This window comes from Malaclemys terrapin, chromosome 1 (assembly GCF_027887155.1).
Source record: "Malaclemys terrapin pileata isolate rMalTer1 chromosome 1, rMalTer1.hap1, whole genome shotgun sequence".
In the NCBI taxonomy this organism is placed as follows: Eukaryota; Metazoa; Chordata; order Testudines; family Emydidae; genus Malaclemys; species Malaclemys terrapin.
The window spans coordinates 155733468-155760533 of NC_071505.1; the positions used below are offsets into that span (position 1 = coordinate 155733468).

General features: G+C 42.1%; 2 protein-coding genes across 6 annotated transcripts in view; one reads left to right on the top strand and one right to left on the bottom strand.

The window, feature by feature from the left end:
• Positions 1-6006, top strand: part of DCBLD2 (discoidin, CUB and LCCL domain containing 2) — a 64907-nt gene extending 58901 nt beyond the window's left edge. For 2 of the 4 annotated variants that reach the window (XM_054044643.1, XM_054044668.1), the window contains 2 exons: positions 460-597; positions 2262-6006. In XM_054044643.1, the coding sequence (XP_053900618.1) occupies positions 460-597; positions 2262-2689 (566 nt within the window). In that variant the 3' untranslated portion in view covers positions 2690-6006. The remainder of the gene's footprint in view (positions 1-459; positions 598-2261) is intronic. The other 2 variants (XM_054044652.1, XM_054044660.1) reach the window with 2 other exon arrangements.
• LOC128845730 (uncharacterized) lies at positions 5530-26112 on the bottom strand. Of its 2 annotated transcripts, none has more exons than XM_054044689.1 (9): positions 26072-26112; positions 23420-24096; positions 18256-18361; positions 16707-16825; positions 12863-12964; positions 10560-10786; positions 9099-9162; positions 8093-8155; positions 5530-7313 (listed from the first exon to the last, which is right to left on the bottom strand). In XM_054044689.1, the coding sequence occupies exons 2-9, from the start codon at positions 24092-24094 to the stop codon at positions 7116-7118; spliced, it is 1554 nt and encodes a 517-aa protein (XP_053900664.1). In that variant the 5' UTR covers positions 24095-24096; positions 26072-26112; the 3' UTR covers positions 5530-7115. The 2 variants fall into 2 exon arrangements, with proteins under 2 accessions (XP_053900664.1, XP_053900655.1); XM_054044680.1 differs by lacking the exon at positions 26072-26112 and adding an exon at positions 25058-25579.
• Positions 26113-27066: the final 954 nt, after the last annotated feature.

A 27066-nucleotide genomic window follows, 5' to 3' on the forward strand; every position in this document is an offset into this window, starting at 1 on the left:
GCTGTATTTTGAGCCTAAAAATAATTTATTTACTGAAATGCTTACATCTGTATAGTAGGACCAGCAATGGTGGTAACACAGAAATTCAGGACTAGATTCTTCATTCTGTCCCTGTTGCTTTGGAAATGGTATCCGTCAAAAATTGACTGGAAGCCTTATTACTGAGCCTCCTACCTTTTGTCAGACAGATTTGTTGGACATCAATAACTTATTAAATGTAATTTTATGGTTGTCTGGTAAAGTAGCCTATAAGCTCCAGGTGTTCTGTGAATAGTGATAACTGATTTCGTGACCTGTCATTTCCGGGGGGAGGGAGGAAAGGCAAGCCGTTTTCACAGAGGCTAAGAAAGGTATGTGATACTTTTAGCATCTTTAGTAACTTATATGAATGAATTACCACCAACTTTTTATTATGCATTGTTGTAAGTTCTTACATCTTTTATTTCTAAAATCTTGAAGGCTGGTGGAAAGGCATGAAGCAGTTTCTTCCTGCCAAGTCAGCAGAGCATGAAGAAACCCCTGTTCGCTATAGCAACAGTGAAGTTAGTCACCTGAGACCAAGAGAAGTCCCAACTATCTTACAGACTGAGTCTGCAGGTACCTGGTTTTTGTTGTGGACCGTGTATTTTGGCTTAATGTGTGAAATGATTTATATTGCATGCATTTGCTATAGCTGAAATCTGGTTTTACCCCTCATCTCCTGTTGCTTGTGCTGGAGAGAGAGAGCACAAGACTTTACTTTGATATATTCCTGCTTTCCTCCCTACCTGTTCATAGTTATGAGAAGCAACCTTAATTCTGGCATATCCTAACTTTTGAGTATTTTTGCAACCTTAATGTTCTCTCTCAACTTAGTTTTGTGTGTAACTTCCTATGGCCAGGTCTACACTATAAACTTATACACCTCTACCTCGATATAATGCTGTCCTCGGGAGCCAAAAAATCTTACCACGTTATAGGTGAAACTGCGTTGTATCGAACTTGGCTTTGATCCACCGCAGTGCACAGCTCCGCCCCCCCAGAGCACTACTTTACCACGTTCTATCCGAATTCGTGTTATATCAGGTTGCGTTATATCAGGGTAGAGGTGTATCAGTATAACTGTGTCACTTAGGGCTGTGAAAAATACACATCCCTGTGCGATGCAGTTATACCAACCTAATTGCTGGCATAGACAGTGCTGTTGATGGGAGGGCTTCTCCCCTAAACATAGCTACCACCTCTTGTGGAAGTGGATTAACTACACTGTTGGGAGAAGCCCTCCTGTCAGAGTAGCAGCATCTTAAAAGCAGCGCCATGGTACTGCAGCGTTTTAAGTGTAGATCTGCTCTAAATTTTTAAATAGGCAAACTGAAAAAAAGAAATTCCATCTTATGGAATCATATTAACCCCTTTAACACAGGGTTGGAACCCCTACCCCACAACACAGACCTCTGCTACTTGAGCTAACAGAGTGACTGAAAGGAGTAGTAGGTTCCCTCCTCTTTGTGGACCAGCCCTAGAGGGGAATGAGTGAGACAGTTTTCCAGTGGCTTTCACAGCTATTTGCTGACATCAGAGCAATGTAGAGATTTGGGAATCCTGGGTTTAATTCCAGGTTCTGTAGAGTGTGCTCTAGTGGGCACAGACCCTTCTGCCTGTGTCCCCTCCAATTTGTCCCTGTCCTGTCTTCCCATCTTCTGATTTTAGTCTCTTCCCCACCTGTTGGCTTCTCCCCTAGCCAGTTCCAGGGCTTCTCGTGCCAGTCTCTCTCACCTCGAGGCTCCTTGTCTGCACCTCAAGTGACCTGTCAAACTAACACAACTCTACTGAGCATGTATAAACTCTGATTTTTCATGGGAGAGCAAAAACCACATCCTTGACATCTGGGTATTGGAAACAGCTAAACAGTTTTCACTGAAACTTAGACCTGCTGGGCAGACACCCAGCATGGGAAATTTTCAGCCCAAGCAATTGAAGTTTGGCAGTTACAAAGCAAGTAAAATCGGGGTCTTATAATATGAAGTGTCTGTCAAGCTTAACTACAGGTGGTGTTATCAGCTGAGGCTATAATAATTGTCTACTGCTGGGTTTCTTGCACCTTCCTCTGAAATATCTGGCACTGGTAGAGACAAGATATTGGCCTAGATGGACCATTGGCTTGATGCAGTGTGATAATTCCAATGTTCCCAATGAGGGCTTCACCTTTTAATACAATGCCACCATATTAGAGTTAAAAAATTTTCTGTCTGTAAAATTTTCTTTTTTGGGACATTGCACAGAGTATGCTCAACCACTGGTAGGGGGAATCGTTGGTACACTTCATCAGAGATCAACCTTTAAACCAGAAGAGGGAAAAGAAGCAAGCTATGCTGATGTGGATCCTTACAACTCACCTGTACAAGAAGTTTATCATGCTTACGCTGAACCATTGCCTGTCACTGGACCAGAATATGCAACCCCAATAATCATGGACATGTCAGGTCATCCCACTGCACCTCTTGGTGTTTCTTCTATTTCTACTTTCAAGGCTACAGGGAACCAAGCCCCTCCCATAGTGGGAACTTGCAATAAACTCTTAGCTAGGACAGATAGCTTATCATCTGCACATGCACTGTATGATACACCAAAAGGGATGTCTGGACCGGATTCCTCAGTTGAATTGGTGTACCAGGTACCACAGAGCATGCCACATTTCACAGGAAGTTGAGAACTGAGGTAAGTCATGAATGAGCTAGGGGGTGGCAAATGTGAATTCTTAAAACAAAATTCTTTGAAGGTGACTATATTAAAATGTCAGTTTTGAATCACATTGAATTTTTTTTGTATTGTAAGTTGTAGTAACGTGGAGTTGAACAAAAATGTGATGTGATATCGGAGGTCCAGAAAACTAACAATCCTGCCATTTCTTTGAGGGTATATACATATGATTTATTTGTTGCTGTTCAGAAATCATGGACACCCAGTTTACTACTGTACATGAGAGAGAGAGAGGAGGTCCCTAAGATGAACTTCAGCAATTGATAGTCACGCTGCATGGAGATGAGAGATACATTGCTATAGCCTGAGAGCCAATAATTTAGACCTTGCTGAAGGTACGGTTCCTGAAATACCAAAAAGCTTTAACGTTTCTGAAATCCACATGCAACTGAGGGATTGTACCCAACATCTAGTTTCCCCAAAGAGAACTTCAAAAAAACTTGATATTTCTGGGACTGCTCCTGCTGTAACTGAACTCTAGGACAAAACTCCCACTGACTTCATCGGAATCAGGATCGAGCTTGAATGAGTACAAGTGTTCCACCTTTTTCTTTGTGGGATCAGCAATCCGGAGTTGCTGGAAATCTCTAAGGTGAGCTACTTCGGAGGAAACAATTTTTCTACTGTACTTAGCTTCCTTTTAAAAAAAACTAAACCCCAACATCTGTTAGCTTTGTAATGTAAGTTGTTACCTTTGCCACATCTTCTCAAGTCTCGTTGACTTTAAGGTCAGAAGGGACCATCAAGATCACCTAGTCTGACCATCTTCACATTGTAGGCCACAGAACCTCACCCCTGTCTTTTCTAGTGATAATTTCTCTGTACTAATTCATTGTGTGATCAGACTCTTTTCTAAACAGAGACTACAGTGTGATCAGTGTCCTTAACAATTGGTTACTTGGGAATTTATCCCTAGTAAGTGAGACTACTGAATTATCCTAATTTGAATCCTCCGAGTTCCCAATTGCCTCTGCAATGCGGCTGAAAACTTGGTCATTCTTTGAGGAAATTGCAGGTCTAGAAGAGTGACACTTTTTTTTAAAGAACTTGTACTGGTTTAAATCAGTAGGCAAGTACTGCTGAGAGCTTTTAAGATTAAGGGACAGGTTTTCAAGCTCATGCTCAAAAATGCCCAGCGTAAGCACATGAATAAAATGACAACTGCATGAAAGTTGGAGTTTGTGCATAGACATAGCAGTTTATTTACACAAACACTACACTTCTGGGGAGTTGCGGGTACATTTTGGCCAGGTGCATTTGAAAATTTGGTCCTCTGGACTTGTAAACATAACTGCTCATGTCTAGAATGAAGGGTGAAAATAACCAAGTCTTAACAAACAAATTGAGATTTGTTTTAAAGTGTGCACCAGTTTAGAAGCTACTACGTAACCTATTGGATTCATCATATACTTGATTGTTTCAACTGTCCCTGCTGTGTTTTTATTGAATTAAAGCTGTGCTGAATTTCATATTAAGAGAAATGGAGATAAAGCTCCATAGCTTGATTTAATCTTGCCAAATGAAAATTTCTCTGGTTGCTGTTTAAAAAAAATACACCACCACCAAATTGTTTTAATCACTTTGACATTTATCTTGTAGAAACAAAGCATAGTTTGTTTTGATTAAACAAATAATGGTGAGTAGTGAAAAACTTCTTTAAATAGCTTTATTTTTTTTTTTAATGGCACTGTTGGGAGGATACTGAAAAAATTTATAAATGTGACATCCTTGCATACACAGTAGCCCAGTTTTATGGATTTTTCTATTGATACATGATTCAAATGAGCCTTGTTTTTTGTCCAGGGCCTATATAATTGGATGTACAACTAAATATAGATATAAACTAATGCTGGTAAAAGTGACTGTGCCAATCCCAAATGTTAGAAAAATCTATTTAGTAGTACCTTACTTCATTCTTGCTGCAAATTGGAAAGATTTACTCTGCCTTTTCCCTTGATACTGAGTTTTTACAAAAATGTGATGCATAACTTATTTTTCTTCTGTTACTGAGGTACTAAGACTAATCACATTTGTGATAGTAACCATTTGGAATTATGTGCACTGTGTTTTAAGGCCCGATCCTGCAAACTCTTATGACTAGTTCTACTGATGAAAATAAAGTTTTGTAGGATTCGCCTCTAAATGTGAATATTTTAAGTCTCAGTGGCCTACAAGCCTCAGCCTTCCGATAAAACTTTCAATTACTAGCCCCGTTACTTATTTGTACTAGTCCCTTGTTTAATGAAAGGATTACATAAATATTTGTTAAAATTCCCACAGCTGGTGATTGTTCTATCTGTGGTATTTTCCTAAATGTATTTATTTGTTTAAAGAAAACTAGAAGTTTGGAGACACTAGCTCTTAAATGTGTCTGACAAACTTATTCTGGATAAAAAAAAAATGTAGTGCTACCTCTGGGCAATCTGCGCACATCAGCGCTTTGAAATAAATTTAACTAGTGAATTGTCAAAATTTAGATCAAAGCTTTAGCCAAAAGAAATGGCTTAGCAGAGCTTATTTCACAATAACTTAAGAGTGATGCAGGGAAAAAGGTAAAGATTTGCTTTAACCAGCTGCTGTATGAAAGCTGGGTCTAACATCTATCTGTACCCCAGCCATAGCACATAAGAAATGAGTGCCTTTGAATAAATTCACTTGTTTTTAAGGTAGATCAGAATTTTAGTAGAAAAACATTTAGAAGCCAAATCCCTCCAATGCAGTAAGAGTTTGTTTATAGAACAATACAGTTGATGAGGCTGTTTGTCTTAAAAATCAGGACTTCTTTAAAAAAAAAAAAAAAAAAGCCAAAATATTTTATAATTCTCTTTCCAGGTTTACAAAAAGCTCACTTTAAGTTGATTTTGCCACTTTAAACATTTTTTTTTTTTACTCTTGGATGAAATGTCACTAATGTACATCTGCTCAAATTATTTTAGTCATTTTTACCATGCCAGGATTACGTGCCTAATGTACAGTTCAGCATCAAACTTGAGCTAATAGCCTCTATTGCAGATTTGAACTGAATGTAAGATGCATAACTACATGTGGCATTATCCCATGTACAGTAAAACCAGAGGTACACTGAGGGGTTCTTTATTCTATAGCAATAATGGATTCAAAATATGAAAATGGCTGTTCTGTTCTCCCAGAATGTACTTTCTTACCTCAGCCTGTAGTTACTCTGTATTTGTATATATTGCTAGACTTTAGATTGTATAGATAGTGAGATTTTTATGTATTTTGAATAAATTGTACATATGTATCATGCTCAGGAATGATTGTGTAGAACTCATAAGAAAATTCTAGTCTGATATGAGTAGGGTGTATCCTTGTCTTTCTTGACACTAGTACTAAATCTAATAATACTAGAAGGGCTTGCATACTGCTTTTGTATGGTAGATTAGCTCCCTTAAACTAAATCTGGGAGTCTGTTACACTATTCTAGCTTACACCTCTAAGTTGCTCTTTCCTCCAAGGATGCTATGGTGGTAAGCAACCTATGGCACATCTGCCAAAGGCAGCACGTGAGCTGATTCAGTGGCACTTAACAGTTTAAATGAAGACTTGGCAAACCACTTCTGAAAGGCTGCTGACCTCTGATCTATCCTATTGTGACTACATGTATTTACTTTTTGGTGCATCTAGTTCTTCCATGATACAAGAGGAGGCTGATGCCAGTTTAGATAATTCTGTGTCAGGTGACATGTTTGTACATTTAAGACAAACTCACTCTTACCAATAGAAACTGTATTTTAATATGCTGAATGTAATTAACTTCATTTAGAAATCCTGCTCTGGGGCATGAGCACCTGCTTTAAAACAAGTAATCAAAAATAGGTTAGGGGAAGGCCTTTTTTCCCCTGTACCATTGTGTACAATGGGTGATTACAAAACACTGCCCATCTTATCTATAATAATCCTGCTGTCACTTTGTGTCTAACATTAATTTCTAGGCACTAATCAAAATATATTTTATTGAATAATTTAACTTAAACACTCAAGTGCCTCCTTCCCGTGTGCAAAATTCCTAATGGTTTTAATGCCTCCTCCTAGATCACTATAATTAACTGTTTCAGACCTAGTGGTTTGAGCACCTTAGAGTTTCCTTACCTGAAAATAGTACCAAAGAACAAACATTGTCATTTAAAAATCAGCTTTCACGTACATGACTAAATAGCCATTAATCCCAAATTTTATCTTCATGATTCTGGCTACATCTTAACTGTTAATAGTGCAGATTTGTTCACACTTTCAACAGACAGGTTATAGAATTTGGAAAATTAAGGTGCCCAACAGGGCGAAATCTGTACATACAGTGGCAACCCTCAAAGGCTCTTTGACGTAGTGATCAGATTTTTGCAAGAAGGAGGGGGGTCTCATTGCAGAAGATTAAGTCTTTCAATTATTTTTTCCCTTTCTAAAAAGATATCTGTTCTTCGCAAGATTCTGTTAAGTCTTCTCTTAAGATAATCATTGCCCAAGATTCTGTCATTCTCCAGTGGCTGAGAAACAGTAGTCTTCTCTTTCAATGTGTGCCACTTCTCTATTTCAACTCGTGTATTACACAGGTGTTCCTAAAAAGGAGAATACATACATATTAGCTAAAATTATAGCTACAGCTGGACTAGCCGATACAGAGTCTATATTGTTCATATTTGCCTTCTTTGGGGCAGCAGACATGACTCATTTAAGCACTAGTAACCAAGGTAATTTGACAGTTGATTGGAGGGTTTTCTTTGAAGTGAGACTTCTCTATCATAACTACACAGATACCATGCAAACTGGTCCAGGATGCTAATGTTAGTAATTGTATGTGCACTTCAGGGCTTTCAGCCTAGCCTCAATCCCTTACTTAATGATCCAGATGGAAGGATGGGGAGCCTGCTGCCACTCCAAAGCAATCACACGTGAAGTTTATCATATACAAAATAATTAAGTCAATTACATTCTCTTATTAACTAGTACTGCAACTGCTAAAGGTAACTTTACCTCATGCTACATAGTCAAGCTAAGTTTTATCAATATACATCCAGTTTAGGATCACTGAAAAAGTCCCAAGGGAATAGCCTGCCAAGTGACATCGGGGGGGGGGGGGGGGGAGAGAGAGAGTGTGCACAGCAGAAAAGCTCTAGTTACTAGTACTGCACCCACCACACTGGTATCTGAGCACCTAGATTTAGGGTGAGTTCACGCTAAAAAAAAAATGTATGTGCATAGCATCCACCTTGCAGTATAGGCCACTGCCCCATTAGAACAGACTTTGACTTCCAATAGTTAAAGCATGCAATGACCATTCTTTACTACTCCACAACCACACCTCCACCAAACCATTGCACCCTTATGCCTGACTGACCTGAACTTCTGCTAGTTTTGACTGTGCTGCTTCAACTTTGCATTTCAGATTCTCCACATCTTCCTGGTAGAAAATAAAAAAATGCAACAGTTTTCAAGTACACTCTAGGTCAATAATCCCATTGACAGAGTACAGCAGCTCGTCGGAATGGTGTGGGGCAGAAACGTACCAGCATTTCTACAGATTAAATACCAAAAGGCGTTTTGAAAGGGAGCACCCAGCCATTATTGGAATTTCAAATAGCCACACCCCACTGCCTGTGAAGGGATGGAAAAGCCACGTTGTAGACACAGTTTTCTTGGTACCTTCTGCAGTTCCTGAAAAGTAAATAGTATGACACTACGAAGTGCTTACAGTGTAGTCATAGGCCACGAATGATCTGCACCACTAGATTACTCCTCTGCAGAGATGAGTGAAAAGGTTTTTTAGGCAGAAGAAAAATTTCAACCAAATTTGCTACCACTCCAGAACAATCCATAACTTAGTTTTCCTTGTCAGCCTCAAAGCTTTCCTCTACAATTCTAGGTTGAGGCTCCCCCACAAACTAGCAACTATAAGTGCTTCAGCTTGTCTGAGCTACCCAAATATGATAAGATTTATTTTTTAACCAGAACTTTCTTGAAAGCTGTGTAAAAGACTTGCACTTACTTGTAGTAAGCAGTTTTACCCTCTTCCCTTACAAAAAGCAGTAGTCTTAACCTGCAAGTTTTGAAATAGCGAGTGGCGAAACGGGTCTTCAATCCTTACACCTTTTATCATGCCACTGGTAAGTAGAGTCATCCACTTTCTATGGACCAAGCCTCATCTTTTCTTCATAAACCCACTTGTTTCTGCACTCCCACTGCCCCCTCATTATCGTACACCCAAAACTGTTCCATACACTGGCCTTGTATCCCAGATTCTATTTCTTTAAAGTTCTGCACACAGTGATCTAGAAGGACAAGGGACTTACTAGGAAGAGGGGTTGTACAAGATGGGCTATAGGCAGTAAGATAACAGAACTTACTTGTGCTTGCTGTAGTCTGTGTTTTGCTTCCTGTATCTGTTGTTTACAAGATTCTCTTTCTAGCCTGGAAGACAAACACATTAACATTTCCCTACTCTGCTCCCTATTTCTGATGATCAGAATCCCTTTATGGAATTACAGCCTTCTAAATTAATTGGTGTTGACATGCAAGAGGACAAGGATGAAAACGGAATGATTTAGTTCATTTAAGAATTTGTATTGTACCTAAGCTTACGGCTAAACCCTTTAAAGAAGTGAATGAGGTTTTTTTTGGGTTGATCCAAATATGTCAGTGGTTTTAAGCCACAACGAAATCAATGCAGCTTAACTAGCAGTTATAAGACCAGGCAAACTGCTTCTTAGATAAGGTTCAAAGGCCATTTAGTGCAATCAGTATGTTCAACCAGATCCTGCATGCTTGCCACCACGAGTTATGCATAAAGATCATGTTCACTTTTAGAGAGCAGATGTAATTCCAGTTAGCACTGGACATGGAACTCAGATCAGTCCAAACAATGGCTATTTGAGTTACTGGCAAAAGTTTAAGTAAATGCAATGCCATTCAACTCTTGAGCAGAGCCTTGGGAGGACTGCTTGAATATGCACATTAACTGAGCATGCAGTTATGTGAAATTAGGTATTCCAAGGGCTCAACAACTGGGCAACCTCTTCTGAGACAGGCACAGTGAAATCAATGGGAGTTTATGCAGCAACTTGCTTGTACCTACAATTTGGCCCCTAACGTTTTGTATTTGTGACAGAAAGAGAAACACTTTAAAAAACAAACAAACAAATATAGCCTTGTGACATTTCCTATCTTCCAATATAAAGCATACACTAACAGCTGCTAAACTCCCCCCACCCCCACCACTGAATGGACAAGATGTTAGGACTGTTCAGACATCAATTCAATATGGAGATAGACAAATTATGCAAAAGGAACTATTTCTGCACACAATGCACAGTCAATCTGTGGAACTCTCTGATGCGATTTTGTGAAGGCCACGACTAACAGGGTTCAAAAAAGAACTAGATAAGTTCATGGAGGATAGGTCCATCAATGGCTATTAGCCAGGATGGGCAGGGATGGTGTCTCTAGCCTCTGTTTGCCAGAAGCTGGGAATGAGCAACAGCGGATGGATCACTTGATGAGTGCCTGTTCTGTTCGTTCCCTCTGGGGCATTGGCCACTCTCAGAAGACAGGATACTAGGCTAGATGGACCTTTGGTCTGACCTACTATGGCCACTGTTACGTTAAGCTTCCCAGTCCTCAAATTGAGGGGGAGGTCGTCCCCCCCAGGAAAGGGAAGCTGTAGCTTTAAGTTTCAGCCTACCATTATGCCACAGTTCTACGCTAGTCACGGTGTGTTTATACAGCACAAAGTTGCAGTTAAGTGTATAAATTAGAAAAAGATTCCACCCCCTTCCAGAAAATTCTCTAAACCTGTTGGTTTCCTCTACCTTATTCCCTGTTTCTGAGGCAGTTGGGCAATGGAATGTTTTAACTTCTTTAGCTCTTTTGTAAGTGCCTGAAGTTCAGCCTTCTCTTGCTGTTGAACATGCTGCACTTTCACAGCATTCAGCTGCCCAAGCACAGCTTTTGGTGGCAATGCTTCGACAGCGGCAGGATCCATTTTCTTACCCAGGAAGGCTCTTCCAAGTTGGACTGTTCTATCATAAGATGTTTTCTGAAGTGAAGGCAGAAAGTCAGTGTTTCATTAACAGCAAAAATATCAAATGAAAAAGTTATTGCACAAGTCAACAGGTTTCATGTTAGAATACAGATATATATATATATATATATATTCTTGGTTAAAAGATACTGGTAGAGTAAAACACTCCATGAAAACTCATACTAATAGGTCTAATCCAAGCCATTATGTAGGCTTGTTTCATAACCGCTTAGGTAAACTCAAACAGATGTTTTGTATTACTGTACACAATCTTACCTGATTTACAAAAATGCATTAAGAACAAGGAATTAGCAGGACTTTTTACACAAAATGCTTTATAGATGTTAATTGGCTAAAGCCTCATACCACTTTTATGAAGTAGGCAAAGGCTGTATATCTCCTCACCCACCTCTGGAGTGAAATATAGCACCAGTTTAACTGCAGCACTCCTTAACTGTTTAGGGGAAAAGTTTAATAACTTTTAGGAAAAGTTACTAAAATTAGAAGTTGGTCAGGAACTAAGCTAATTCTCCTACTGGTGTAAAGAGAGTCAGGAGATTTTTAATGACCACAAATGGTCAGGTTTTGTTATAATGTCTTATCTGAAAAGCAGCATCTCCACCAGCATAAAGGTCACTAGCACCATGCTTTGTCATTGGTTCAATAGCAACCAATTCAGAAAAAGAGTGTCACTTCTGAATCAGTAACACTACTTCCTGCATCATCCAGGTATTTCTGGAAGACGTCCCATATCTAAGTTCTGATCCAGCATGATGCTGCATAACTTATGAAATACAAAGATCACAACACACCTACCCAAAAGTTTTTCATATCCTTTAAGCCACAACTCCTTTTAGGGTCCCTGAATCATAACCACTCTCTAGAGAACTGTCAGTGCTGTTGCTTGTTTTCTATAGGTTCCTGTTCAGTACCACAAGAAACTCCCACCCCCTGTACACATAGGAAGATACTCTGGGAATAGAGAACATTAAATCACAAGGCTTATCTACAGTAACTCCTCGCTTAACGTTGTAGTGATGTTCCTGAAAAATGCGCCTTTAGGTGAAACGATGTTAAGCTAATCCAATTTCCCCATAAGAATTAATGTAAATGTGGGGGGGGGAGGGGGGTTAGGATCCAGGGAAATTGTGTGTGTGTGTGTAATTTTTTGTCTGGTGAAAACACACACACACACACTAAGTTTTAAACAAACAATTTAATACTGTACACAGAAATGCTGACTGTGAAGCTTGGTTGAGGTGGTAGAGTCAGACGGTGGAAAAGGGAGAGATATTTCCCAGGGTATGCCTTACTGCTAAATGATGAACTAGCACTCAGCTGAGCCCTCAAGGGTTAACACATTGTTAATGTAGCCTCACTCTCTACAAGGCAGCAGGAATGGAGGGAGGAGAGAGAGACAGAGACACACCCTGTATGAGAGAAAGAGAGAGAGAGAGAGAGTTGCGCTTTTCCCCTTTAAGTACGCTGACCTCACTAAGTACATTGTCTTTAAAAAAAAATCAGGAAGTCGAGACAGCAGCTATGGCCAACAAGCTCCCTCCATCCTGAGCCCTGTCCTGTCCCGTCCCCACCCTGCTCTATATGGAGAAGGGGTAAGCAGGGAGCAGGAGTAGGGGGACACCCTGACATTAGTCCCCCCCCCTTCTCCCCTCCCCCCTGCACAGCAAGCAGGAGGCTCCCGGGAGCAGCTCCAAGGCAGGGGGCAGGGACAGCTGAACTAGTGGCAATTGGTAGCCTGCTGGGCAGCTGCTGCACAGGGAACTATGGGGAGCGGGGAGCTGCCGGTCCACCCTGGTTCCAAGCCCCCACCAGCTAGCTCCAAAGGGCTGCTCTTACTGCAAGCAGTAGACAAAGCAGGCGGCTGCCAAACAATGTTCTAAGGGAGCATTGCGCAACTTTAAACTAGCCTGTTCCCTAATTGATCAGCAACATAACAACGTTAACTAGGACAACTAAGAGAGGAGTTACTGTACTTGATAATAAATAAAATACTTGAACTGAAGAAAGGAAACAAAAAAAAATTGGCAACATTAATCTTGCATTGTAGTTTATACGTTGTGGGCCAGTTACCATTTGTACAATCTCTTCTTGCACTTTCTCTCTCTGTGCTAGTAGCAGCTCCTTTGTCCGAACCATGCTGGTTAGTTCCTTTTGTAGATGTAAATATTTTGCCTGTAAAAGAAGTTTTCATCTTAGTATCTCACACACACAATTTCTTTTAGTACTATATAAAAATACAAAGCATTTCCAACTCATGAAAAAATAATTTTTAAAAAATCTGGAGCATGCAAAAAATAGAGCAGCCTCGTTTTCTAGGAACATTTGTGAGTCATTAAAAACAAAACAAAACCCAAACCACCATGCGAAATTAAAATCTAACTACTGGAGCTGGTTCCCCATCAGTCGGTATTGCATATGACTTTGCTTATACTGTTATACACATTTATAGAGTTATTCTTCATCAGCCTCTGTCACCCTAGGATGGCATTTTTATTAAGTCATGTAAATTACAAGCTTTATTTTTGTGTTACTGTACAAACACTATACTATTTGGTTACAGACAAAATGACCCTTTGAATTCTATTCCAGCCTTGCAGCTTTTCAGGCCATTAGGTTCACAAGTGATTTCAATAGAAAATTAGTTGGCAAGGTATTCCATATTATTTTAATTATTTAAACCCAAATGTTACAGTGAATAGTCTGTGTGATTGTGTGCAAAAAGCCCACTATTAGCCGAGTTATGACTAGGGCCAGGGTTTTCCAGCAATTAAAATAGGATTTATATTTTGGAAATTTTGGATATGCATTATATTCATACAAAAAATATTGTTCTGTGTTGGAATACTGAGGGCTACAGCCAGCTGTGCAGGGGGAGTGGGGGAACAGATTCTGAGTACTGAGGGCTGGAGCCAGACCAGCTGTGTGCTGGGGGAAGGGAGCAGGAGTCAGCTGTGCAGGAGAGGTGGTGGACAGATGTTGGGCACCGAAAACCTAGAGCCAGCTGTATGCTGGGAGGAGGGGGAAAAGTGGGCAGCAAGGCTCAACAGCAGCCAGCCTCTGCCCTGGGGACGTGTTAGGTGTCTCTAGGCAGAAATCGGGGGAGGGGGTGTGAGGGGAGCACATGACCCTGTATGCCCCACTCACATGTCAGATCTACCACAGGCTCTGCCCTGCGCCTTGGGGATGAACCAGGTGTTTCCAGGCAGAAGTCTGGAAGGGGGTGGAGCAGTGACCCATGCCCCACCTCCCTCTGATCACCGATTCTAGAAATGAAGAGTCATTTTGGAAAAAACGCAGCAATAGTAGCAATTTCCAGAAAACACGGTCCCTACTTATGACCATACTAAGTCAATAGGTTCATACTCTTACTATAACCTCAATCCTGCAGACACTGATCAAGCAGTTTATAACCAGTTAGTTGTTTATGCTCTTTCCCAAAGTTATTCTCTCACCAGACAGACAGCCCTGGAGACCTCCATTACAGATGGAGCACCAGCAGTGCAAGCTTCCCCAATTGCCCTGCTAATTTGCTTCAGTTCTGACACACAGGGATCAGCATGGGGGATAAAAGGGTGCGCATTTAATCTTTGGCCTCTTTTCTGAGACTGTTAACAAGGGTGCAAATCATACTCCCAGGAGAATTCTCTGCCAAAAACTTAAAAATTCTGTGCACAATATTTTAAAATTCTGTAAATTTTATTCGCCAAAGTAACACAATATAATCACACCAGTTTCAATTATTTTGGTAATTTATTTCAAATGCCTGTCAGCAAGTATGTCAACAATGCAGACAACAAAAATGATTCCCTCGGGAGTAGAGACTTAATGAAACCCCTATGATAACCCTGTGACGTTGCACCCCATAAGCCTTTATGGAAACATGTTTATGAATGTATATATGACATAACTGGAATATGTTTTATGCTACATATGCCATGTAATATCTATGTAAAGGTTATGATCTGCTGAATCTATTCATCCTATTTGTATGCATGTGTCGTGTTCGAAGTTATGAATATTGGCTGTGTACTTGCTTGATTTCTAAGTAACCTTAGTACAGCATTTAGGTCAGCTTCTTTAGAAAGGAATTTGCAAGTTAAGTGCCCAATCAAGAAGCACTTAATGGGCAATGGATCTTGAAAGGCTCCAATCCACATAAGAAGGCTACATGAGGACATTCAAGGTAGCATGTGAACAATGCCTGTAAGAACTAAGTCATGCATGGACATGTGACTTGCCCAGGTGACTCCAAAACTCTATCTTGGAGCTGGACTTTGCATAGGAGAGAGGAGGGGATCTCCACCCACAAGAGAAAGTCTATTTAAGCCCCTGGGAGATCCCTCCATTTTGTCTTCAGCTGGCTCAAGAGATAGCCTCTCCACTCCCAAGGATACCTGAAAGAAACTGGAACGAAGGACAGTAACTACAGGGGGTGTGAGCAATTGCTGGACCCAGACTAGAAGGAGACTAGTCTGTAAAAGGAAGCTTCCTGGAATTCCTCTGAGGGTGAGGTTTTTATCTGTATTCAGTTTTCTTACTGTATTAGACAAACTTGCAAACAAGACAAAAAACTTTATTTTGCTTGGTACTTCACTTTGTTCTGTCTGTTACTACTTGGAACCACTTAAATCCTACTTTCTATATTTAATAAAAATCACTTTTTACTTATTAACAGAGTATGTATTAATACCTGGGGGGGGGGGGGTAGGGGGCAAACAGCTGTGCATCTCTCTATCAGTGTTACAGAGGGGGAACAATTTATGAGTTTACTCTGTATAAGCTTTATACAGGGTAAAACAGATTTATTTGGGGTTTGGACCCCACTGGGACTTGAGCACCTGAGTGTTAAAGACAGGAACACTTCTTAAGCTGCTCCAATTAAGCCTACAGCTGTTAGGGGACATGGTTCAGACCGAGGTCTGGGTTTGCAGCAGGCTAGCGGGTCTGGCTCAAACCAGGCAGGGCACTGAAGTCCCAAGCTGGGAGGTCAGGGAAAGCAAGGGCAGAAGTAGTCTTGGCCCATCAGTTGGCAACCCCAAGGGGGTTTCTGATCCAACCTGTCACAAACCCAATCCAGTTGGGGGGTGCTGGAGAGGGCTGTGTGGGGCCACCAGCCCAGACACATACCCTCCTCCCTCCCAGAGCCCAGGTACAGGTTCTGCTCTGTAAACTCTGTCCCGCCGGGGACAGGGTGTGGCCCTGGCCTTCCTCACCCTTTGCCAGAGCCAGGTCTCCCAGGCCCACAAGGATCAAGCCGGTCAGCCAGAGAGTACAGAGGCTCCATCCCTGCCGGGCCGGCCAGCAGCACTGCAGCCCCAATTCTGCAGGGAAAACATGAAATTTTGCACAAATTCTGCATTGTACAGTGGTGCAGAATTCCCCCAGGAGTAAAATTGGTACCAGGACACATTGTCTTGTGAGCTACCTGTCCACTGGCTAGAGACCAAACTTATTTCACACAAATTACAAACTGCTATTAGATGGCAACAACTTGGACTGGCTTTGAACCACCGAAAGGCCCCATATTCTAATTCAATTCTCTAATTTGATCCTCACTACTGCTTTATTTTTAAAACTTTATTCACCTCTCCCTACAAAAACAACAAGACAAACAACGCAGGGGCAGCAGATGGCACTTGAGCTACCTAGGGGAAATTCCTGATGACTGGGCAGGGGAGCACACCAAGAGTGGAATGCATATGTGCAATTACTCAAAGAAGAGCACAACTGTGTGGAAGCAAAGTGATACCACAGGTTTAGAATCTGGTTTCTGATTAAAAAACATGTACTATTACAAAGTGACCAATAGTTCCATGTGCCCTCTCCCTAGTTTATTTAGGAAAAAAATGACAACTAAACGGATCCTTGTGATCCTTACATTCTAAGATGGAGACTAAAATACAGACAATCTTACCTTCAATTTCTGTGCTTGTTCTTGGCTTTTCATGTGTCGAAGAAACTCCATATCTTCTTTAGTGCATTGGTAGCCTTTTATTCTGTTAATCATCATTGAAATATTCATCTCACTCAACCCTAGTTACGTACAGAAAAACAGTTCTCAAGGAACCAGAAGCTGACATGGAGGCTCACTACTGTCAAATATCTGCATGTGCCCCAAATCTCAGGTCAGATCCAGTGCCACTGTCTTGAATGGGAGTTAGTAGCATCAACTTCAGTAGGAATAAGATTTAGCTCTTAAAGTGCTCGGACAATTAGGTGAGCAAAATGTCACTTATTAGCATGGTAAAAACAGGAAGGGAGCTGTCTGCTTTGTATCCCATAATACAATTATTTCAAACAAAGCAAAGCCTTCCTTCCCAATCACTTATCAGGTGCAACAGAGGATGGCACTCGGGGGGAAAAAAAAAGCAAAGGGAATTTTAAATGAAGATATCCTGCTAATCTATCTTTAGAATCACAATAAAAAGTGTGTTGCCTGTCTCAGACACCTCTTTTAGAAGCTGCAAAGAACAATTATTAAAGAGCTTTAGGCCAAAAAGCCACAAGGCCAGACATATTTTCAGTCTGTCATAACTTTTTGAGAGTTGAGAGAAAGTAGAACTACAAGTTTAACACTTAGCTGTACTCTAGTGTGATAAATGGAATGAAGGATAGGTAGAAAGACTGCAAACAGGAAAATGCTTCTAATAAAATCTATTAAGCTGTGGACTTGTCTCCTTGGGAAGTGTTTGAAGACCTGTAAATCATTTTAAACAAGGCTGGTCAGCAATAGAAATATATTGTGAAGAAACTGGCGAGAAGGGGTGAGGAAAGCAGAGAAGACAGAATTCCTGTTATCTGTTCTTCAACTTCTATTATACAAAGGGTTACAAGGATGTGAAAACACATGCCTTTGCGTATATCCCCATTAGATTTGGTGGAACACTGCACAGTTGGTGCCTATCATTATTGAAGAAGCACTAGGCTCAGCTACTATGCAGGAAAGGCATCTCTTCTGTGGAAGGGTGGTTCATTACATTAAAAAAAGCTAAAAATCAGAAAATGGGGACTGCATGTTAGCAGTTTTCTCAGAGATTCAGATACAAGACCTCTGAATGGCAAAGGAGAATGAAGGTAATTTATTTAGTCCAGCGCTTGGTCAATTGATTTAATTTAGCTTAGTATTGTTTTGAGTTTGTTCTGATTCTAGTTGTTTTGTATTAATATTTGTTCTAACAAGGTCTGCTGATGACAGTAACAAGAGAGGCAATTTTAGTGCTCTCATTCACCCAGAGTTGCATATGTAACCTGTGTTTTAAAATAGTCTATAGTGCCTATTTTCATAGCTACAAGCTATTAAAAATTAAATTAAAGTTATTGCACTACTAAAGTCTGAGGTCTTCACACACATCCTAAATTTGCACGAGAATTGTGATACAATTTAGGAACACATGCATTAGCAAACTAATGGACAAGTGTGTCTAAACAGAAAGAACTATACATACAATAAAACCAGTACTTGCCTTGAACTGGTATCTGACTTAGTCTTCTCCTGTTTGTTGAAGAGGTAGTGAAACACTTTGGTACGGGAGAATCTTGCAGAGGTTCAACTCTTTCTTGTAATTCTTCCTGTAAAGGGCACACCCAGAGATGTTTACTATTAGTAAATCAAACAAAATCTTCATAGAATACATAAAGAATATAAGCTTTGCATGGCTGTTGAACAGATTGATAGAATTCAGGAGCAGGTTTTTATATACAGGGATCCAACATACAGGTGTTTTATCACACTGAGTGCTCCATCCTGTCTATTTAAGGCCTGGACTATACGAAGAAATTAGGTTGGTATATCCCTAAGCGATGCAGTTAAACCTACCTTACCCCGGAAGAGACAGCACTAGGTTGATGGGAGAATTATCCTGTCAACCTAGCTACCGCCTCTCTGGGAGGTGGAGTACCTATGCCAATGGGAGAATCCTCCCACTGACGTAGGTATTATCTTCACTGAAGTGCTACAGCAGTGCAGCTGCAGTGGTTTATGTGTAGACAAGCCCTTAGATTAGTCAAAATGGGCGGTGGAAAGCAGATAATGGCTATAAATGCCTTAGTACGGGGGTGGGCAGATTTTTGGCTCGAGGGTCACATCTGGGAATAGAAATTGTATGGCGGGCCATTAATGCTCACAAAATTGAGGATAGGGTGCAGGCTTGGGGTGGGGCCAGAAACGAGGAGTTCAGGGTGCGGGAGGGGGCTCCAGGCTATGGAGTGGGGTGCAGGGGGAAGGCTCTGGCTGGGGGTCTGGGCTCTGGGGTGGGGATGAGGAGATTGGCGTGTAGGAGGGTGCTCCAGGTTGGGACTGAGGGGTTTGGAGAGCAGGAGGTGGATCAGGGCTGGGGCAAGGGGAGAGGCTCAGGGGTGCAGACTTCAGGCGGTGCGTACCTCAAGCAGCTCCCAGAAGCAGAGGCATGTCCCTTCTTCAGCTCCTAAATGGCGGCGCAACCAGGTGGCTCTACACGTTGCCCAGTCTGCAGGCACCACCCCTCCAGCTCCCCTTGGCTGCAGTTCCCAGCCAAAGGGAGCTGCAGGTGCGGCGGTTGGGGTGGGAGCAGAGTACAGAGCGGAAGCCCCTACACATAGGAGCCGAAGGGGAGGCCATGCTGCTGCTTCTGGGAGCCTGGTGGCGCAGCCCTGACCCTGTTTCCTGGCTGGAGCGCCGAAGGGGAGCCATGCTGCTGCTTCCAAGAGCCGCATGGGGTGGCCCCCGACCCTGCTCCTCTTCTGGAGTGCTGGAGCGGGGCCATGCTGTTGCTTCCAGGAACCATATGGAGCAGCCCCCAACCTTGCTCCCCTTCTGGAGTGCCGGAGCAGGGTAAGCCCCAGACCCTGCTCCCCAGTGGGAGCTCGAGGACCGGATTAAAATGGCTGGCGGGCCGGATGCAGCCCGCGAGCCGTAATTTGCCCACCCCTGCCTTAGTAGTATGTTTATTCCTGGGAAACATCACTTTTTCCTAGTGAATTATTCTCGCTTTAGGAGGTTTACCACTCTTAATTTTTGTTTTTAAAAGAAGACAGAGCTTCTATCTAAAGACAATCTGGGAAGTTACCATGAGCTTTGCGAACAGTTTTAGAGGCATTTGTAAAAATAACATACACTTTCTAAACAACAACTATAGGCCCCATCCTGCAACTGGATTCATGAAGGCAGATACTTACACCCTGCTGATTTCAACGGGGCACTGTGCAGATGTAAGGATTTACCCACAAAAAGCCCCATTTAAGTAATTATATCTCCGCATGGGCACAAAGATATGCCTGCGCAAGCTGAATGCAGGATCAGAATCTAAACATGCAACAAACTCCTGAAGAACTGTGGTGTGGCCTTCAAACACAATCTAAAATACCGTATATACTCGTTCATTAGCCTGTTCATTTATAGGCTGACCCCCACAAGATGGTTAGGTAAAAATAGCAAAAACTGTATGACCCTTTCATAAGCCGACCCTATATTTCAGGGGCTGGCAAACTTTGGATCCTGGCCCGTCAGGGTAAGCCGCTGGCAGGTTGGACGTTTTGTTTACTTGGAGCGTCTGCAGGCATGGAGCCCCTCAGCTCCCATTGGCTGGGAATGGCAAACCGCGGCCACAGGGAGCTGAGGAGCTCCATGCCTGCAGACGCTCCAGGTAAACAAAACGACAATGTGTTAGATATTCAATTAAATGATTCCATAGAGTTTAAAGTCATCAAATTTTGGTGTAGACCCGTTTATAAGCCGACCCCCAATCTCTGATGCGTCACTTTTTTACCAACAATATTTGGCTTATGAACGAGTATATACGGTATTTTATTTAAAAGTCTCTTCCTATTCCTAGCTATAAGACTATGAGAGAGAGTGACAAATCCTAACAGTCACTTTACAGTTACTAGCCCGTTAAGCCGTATAGTTTGTACTAAAAGGGTAAATCTTGTAACCAAGTATTACACTCTTAAATTACAACGTGCTGTCAAATGTACAAACACTGTTGCTAACTTTTCATTAATAACTTTTAAGTGTGTCGTTTATTACTCTAGTAGTACAATATTTTTGGACACAGTTTTCAAGTTGCTAATGTCCCTTTAAATTTGTGAGATAGCACAGTATGATTTTAATATTCAAATACCACTATGCCTTTTCCTCAGCCCCTCTTCAAGTCTAACCTGATTTTAGTGTTCAGAATCTTGAGCTTGGTAAACAGTGTATCTCATCTGAGATCATGTAATCCCACCTTTAAAATGGTATACAGCACCAATCATTGAGTCTAGGAGTTTGAAAGAATATAAACTGCTCTAGAAATACCGGATGTTAGAGCTGGGGAAGAAAAATAACAATCAGAATAACCTTATTTTCAAGTATGGGTGCTACAGATTTTAGTGATATTCAACAATACTGAGCACAGTAACTCTTCACTTAAAGTCGTTCCAGTTAACGTTGTTTTGTTGTTAAGTTGCTAATCAATTAGGGAACACGTTCGTTTAAAGTTGTGCAATGCTCCCTTCTAACTTCCATTTAGCAGCCGCCTGCTTTGTCCACTGCTTGCAGGAAAAGCAACCCGTTGCAGCTAGCTGGTGGGGGCTTCGAACAAGGGTGGACCGGCAGCCCCCTAAGTTCCCTGTGCAGCAGTTGCCCAGCAGGCTACCAGTGGCAGCTGTCCCTCCCCCCACTGCCATGTGCTGCTCCTGCCCTCTGCCTTGGAGCTGCTCCCCGAGACTCCTGCTTGCTGTGCGGGGGATAGGGGAGGAAGAGGGGGGCTAATGTCAGGGTGTCCCCATCCCCCTCACCCCGCTTATCCCATCTTCCATATAGAGCAAGGGGGACAAATGATAGGGCTCAGGACAGAGGGAGCTTGCTGGCGGCAGCAGCTGTGGTCTCAGCAAGCTGATCTAATTAACAAGGCAGTGTACTTAAAGGGGAAATGCACATCTCTCTCACACCCACATACAGTGTTGGTCTCTGTCTGCAATGCTCTCTCCCCTCCCTCCATTCCTGCTGCCTTGTAGACTGAGAGTTAACCCTTGAGGGCTCAGCCACTTGCTAGTTTGTCATTTAGCAGAAGGCATTCCCTGGGAAATATCCCACCCTCTGACTCCTCCACCTCAACCAAGCTTCACAATCATCATCACTGTGTACCAGTATTAAATTGTTTGTTTAAAACTTATACTGTGTGTGTGTATTATGTGTCTTTTGTCTGGTGAAAAAAAAAATCCCCTGGAACCTACCCCCTCATTTACATTAATTCTTATGGGAAAATTGGATTTGCTTAACATCGTTTCGCTTAAATTCACATTTTTCAGGAACATAACTACAATGTTAAGTGAGGAGTTACTGTATTAATAGTAAAACATCTCACAAATCCAGATGATGTGTACTGCAAAAAAAATCAGCAGAGAAGCACTTCCACCACGGATTGGATGGTACAAGTACTAAAACAAAACCACCACCACTACCAAGAGATTGAAATCATCAGACTCAGTCTTTCAAGATCTTGATAACCAGGCTAGATCGATTTAAATCACAGAGATTCAAATAAAAAATTTTTAAATTTAGTTGTGCATTCGTACTTTTTGGTCATTTTCTTGACGAAAAAGTTCATGCTCATTGTATGGTAACCATTAAAAGATGCATCCAATGAAGTGGGCTGTAGCCCACGAAAGCATATGCTCAAATAAATTGTCTCTAAGGTGCCACAAGTACTCCTGTTCTTTTTGCGGATACAGACTAACACGGCTGCTACTCTGAAACCTGGCATTAAAAGATATTGACTTGCAACTAAATATAGCTCTCTCTCTCTAAATTTGGCACTTCTTGCTAACCAGGAAGATACTCTACATCTATATACATTTTATTTAAACAATTATATAGCACAGCATTCCTTTATTCAGATTAATTTACAATTTTTAACATTAAAATGGTGAATAATGCATTTCCTTTGTAGATTTTTTTTTTTTACTAGTGGTTTCTGTCAAACTGCTTGTAGACTAGAAATTGGAATTCAGTTAAATGCAAGTAAACAGCATTTTTAAATTGTTTTATTAGTTAAATAAAACTACCTTATATGTGTTAAGCTTACTTGCTTACACATTTGTTTTTAAAACTGATTTACTAAACAAAGTTAATCAATTGATAGATTGTTTCTAGTCACTATGGACCAGATTTTCAAAGGTATTTTACATGGGATTTTCAAAAGTTCTTAAGCAGGTTAAGATGCTTAACAAATCAGTGGGAGTTAGACAACTAATGCACTTAGAAGCTTCTGAAAATCCCACTAGGTGCCTATCTGCATATTTAGATAATCTGCCCCCATGTGCTTCAAGATTTTAGAATTAGTAGATCTCATCTTCTCCCACCAGGTTATTATTTATAGACAAAGGAAAACAACTGACCTCTGGCACTGATCGAGTTGATTTGCAAAGACTAAGATTACTGGTAGGGTTTCAGTGTTACATTGTCAAACCTCATAGGTCACCGGAAAGAGAACTGTTTAACAGTGTTTTCAGACGTGCCCACATGTCTGCAGAACTACTGGATTCCTCCCCCTCCCCCAAGTCGCATGTTTATGACAGAGTTGAAACTGCAGGTAAATAATTTTATAAGACCATTATTTGCACAAGACACAACAGCAGCTCTAAAGTAACTGAAAGAAGACATCCTACCTCATCCTCAACTAGAGGTGGTGCCACCTCCTTGCCATTTTCTGTATTGCCAGAGATGATGTGGTTGTCATCAGGCTGCTGCATACGTTGGCAAATGGAATCTTTTTTCCTAGTGTAAACCCATGCATTTGAGGCACGAGTCTTTACAGAAGTCTCCTCCCTCAAAAGTTTCTCCAGCACATCAGCATCAATCTGTAACTTAAGTGTTTCACATTCTGAATGACTAGGTCCAACTACACCTGTTGAATGTCTCTCATTCAGTACTGTATCGTCCTTTAAAGCTTCTAGTAACAATTTCCCTTGTTGATTTGTGCAGAATGGGGTACGAGGAAGTTCTCTCCCTGTGGGAATAATGTTGTCTTTAAGAGTTGTTATACTCCATTCTCCTAATTTGGAGGGTTTTTTTGAAGAGTAATATTCTTCTCCCACGAAATCAGATGGTTGAGATGGCAACAGTTGTAGGATCCCTGGAGCAGGAGTTCTTGGAGTTTGCAGACCAAGATACCGAATGTTCTGAGGAGCTGGACAAAGGCTTTCACATTTGACTTCATTATTTTTATTGCCATTCCCTCTCTCAGTCATTTTAAGATTACTAATTTCACTGAGAATATTTTCAACTTCATCTTTATTCAGGGCAGTTTTAAAAAAACTACCATCTAATTTCCTTGTTTCCATGTCTTCTCCCAGTCGTAAAAAGCGGCACACGCAGTCAAAGGAAAACGTGAAGAAAAAAAATCAACTTTCTTTAACCCGCATAACACGAAAGATTAACAACAAAGTACTGAAAAGACTTCTTTACAATATCCCAAGAAAGAAAAAATAACTTTTAAAAGTATAATTATTTTCATATAATTTGAGACAAAGCGCCATCTGAAGTACAGTTCTATTCAGTAAAGATACTGTAAAAATGCCACCTACTTATTCAACAGATCTGCTCTACTTGTGTATTCAGAATCAAATCTATTTAGTTAACTGACTAAAGTGTAATGCGTTGTCAGCCCTGCAAAGCCAGTACAATAGTGGAAAAGCTGGATTGTCTTCTGGCTCACTGATCAACAGATTTATGGCCTTGATCACTGATACTAAACTTAAAATTGCCAAAATTCTGATTGAAGAACATTTTGGCTCTGAGATAATCGGAAAGAACCCATCTTTGCTTTTAAATCCCCAATATAAATTTGCAAGACTTGTAGTTAGAAAAATCAAGGTGTTGCTTATAAAATGAGCATTTTATCTTGAGTCATTGAGAGTCATTAAACATGGAACCTAACTCATTATGCCATTTTTACAGTCAATTTTCAAAGTAGAATTGCACTTGGAAGATCCTGAGAAAATCTGAGCTGCAGACTTCCTGGATTGTCTGCCAGAGCAAGTAACATTGCAAAGAATTACAACAGGCAACTGCCATGACCAGTGCAACATTTTACTTCAGACATGTCAAAGGCTGTCATCAACACTTAGGACTCTGCAGGACAAGTTTGAATTCTGAGCTCCAGAGCACATCTTTGAGGGTTAAAATAAAAAAAATTAAAAACAAACATTTTGTGTGTCCCCCCCATAAGGGGTACAGGATCCAGTGTAAGTTTCTTACGGTATGGCCATTAACTAAAAAAATAATAAAACAAATAATAAACTCACTAGTGGAGACACCATAAGTCTGCAGGCCTTGTCTGTTTAGGACTAGTCCTGATGCAGCCATCACTGTAGCTGCTCCAGCACTGATCCTGAAATAATAGACATGGGCAAGCCAGGGTTTGCACCAGCTGAGTTTGAAACAGGGTTAAATTGTATATTAGTTTGGTGCAAACTCCAGCTCATCCCTGGTCTTCTTTATAGGAAAGAAACTGTACTTGTTTAACAAAATTAATTTTAAATCAGTCCTGTTAAACCACTGCAAGCCCCCAGCAAAGGTGAACCTCAACCAGTTTAGCACTGGCTTAGGTCCGCTTTGAACTGATTTAGCTAAACCTGGGGCTTGTCTACACACAGAGGTGCACCGATTTAGCTAAAGGTGAGATTAAAGGAGGCAGCACAGCCTGGTGGCTAGTACACAGGACTGGGCCTCAGGAGACCTGGGGTCTGCTCCTGGCTGGGCCTTGTCCCCTCCTCCCCCTAGTTCCCTCTACCCTTGCAGTGGCAAGTAGCGCACCGCCTAGCGCGGGTATAAAGAGCGATGAGGGCAGCAAGTCCGCTACGGGGCTCGCTACACACCCGAGCGGCGCCTCCCCTCTACTCTGCTGGTCGCAGCAGCAGCGGGGTGTCCCCCCCGGGCCTCCCCCTGCCGCGTGGGGCTCCGCGCAGCGCCCGCCAGGCCACGGCAGCCCAGGCACCTCGTGCCTCAGGCTCTGTAAGGGGGGAATCAGGTCCCAACCTCCCGGCACTGCCAGGCCCGAGGTCCCACAGGAGCGCCCCGCTTGCACCAGCGCCGCTCCTGCAGCCCGCCCCCGAGCACCCGCGGACCCGACAGAGCCAGTTCCACCCCAGCGCGAGTCTACACGGAGGCGCCTAATCCGAATTCAGGTAACAAGGGGGAAAAGGCTGCGTCACGAGGCCCGAGCAGCTTCGCGGCGGCCCAGCTACAGAGCCGGAGCCGCGGCCCGGACGGGGACACCCCCGGCGTGGCTGGCCACTGGCCAACACCCCCCACCTCACCTACTGCAGGCGGCCCGAGCCTTGTAACCGCTCCGCCGCAGCACCGGCCGCTCTTTCGAACCCCCGCTCCTCGGGTTCTCATTGGGCGGAAGGATCAGCGCCAGCCGATTGGTCTGCTGCTCCCAGACCCTTGACTGGCTACCTCTCCAGCCAATCAGAGGCGAGCAGCCATCCCAACCCAGCGGGCTTGCTTGTTTGGGGGCTCGCGCGGCCCGATCCCAACGCTGTGAGCTCAGAAACGGCAGGGAGGGGAAAGCTACTGGGGCTCTTGTGCAAACAGGGCTCCTTGTAACCCCCTCCCCGGTACCTGGGTCACACAAACCATCTTCTAGTCATTGCAGTCCAGCTCCGTGAGGAAGGGCTGAGAGAATTCCCTGTCCTTTATGTTCAGTGACAGTCACTGTAACTGGAGCATCATTAACACTCACATACTGATAAACTGTAAGGGATGAAATGGAGTTAATTTCGATCTAATTTACAACAGCGTAAATCTGAAGCAAGTGAACTGAATTACACCAATGTAAATGAGAGCCAAATCAGTGAGCCCAGGTTAATAATCTATAGTGTCAATACAATCTCTTCATTCCAATAAAAGATACACGATGCTAGCAAAATGCACAAACTATTTCAGTTCCACCTCATACAAGTGCCATACTTTATCAGCTCTGATGGATCAGTCCCACTCCATTTTCAAATCATAACCTCTGAAAAAACAGTAGTGACACCCTTTCTAGCACTGACTGCACAACGTTGAAGTGCTTATAAGGGCTAAACAGAGGGCACCTAAGTGTATGTCTACACTGCAATAAAACTTATTTCATTTTTTGTGTCATGTACTTATCCTTAAGAGGAATACAAAATTAGCTGAGTCAAATGTACATGGCAGAGTGGCATTGCTGGCATGTACATTGGCCAAACCGGACAGTCTCTACGCAAAAGAATTAATGGACACAAATCTGACATCAGGAATCGTAATACTCAAAAACCAGTGGGAG

Excerpts from the sequence above, each read along its gene's own strand:
- LOC128845730 (XM_054044680.1), bottom strand. The coding sequence starts at position 25,118 with ATGGCTGCATCAGGACTAGTCCTAAACAGACAAGGCCTGCAGACTTAT. Across the intron at positions 9,163-10,559 it reads CCTCAGAAACAGGGAATAAG|GCTAGAAAGAGAATCTTGTA; the intron begins GTAGAGGAAACC and ends TTTGTCTTCCAG. Across the intron at positions 7,314-8,092 it reads CAAAACTAGCAGAAGTTCAG|GAACACCTGTGTAATACACG; the intron begins GTCAGTCAGGCA and ends TCTCCTTTTTAG.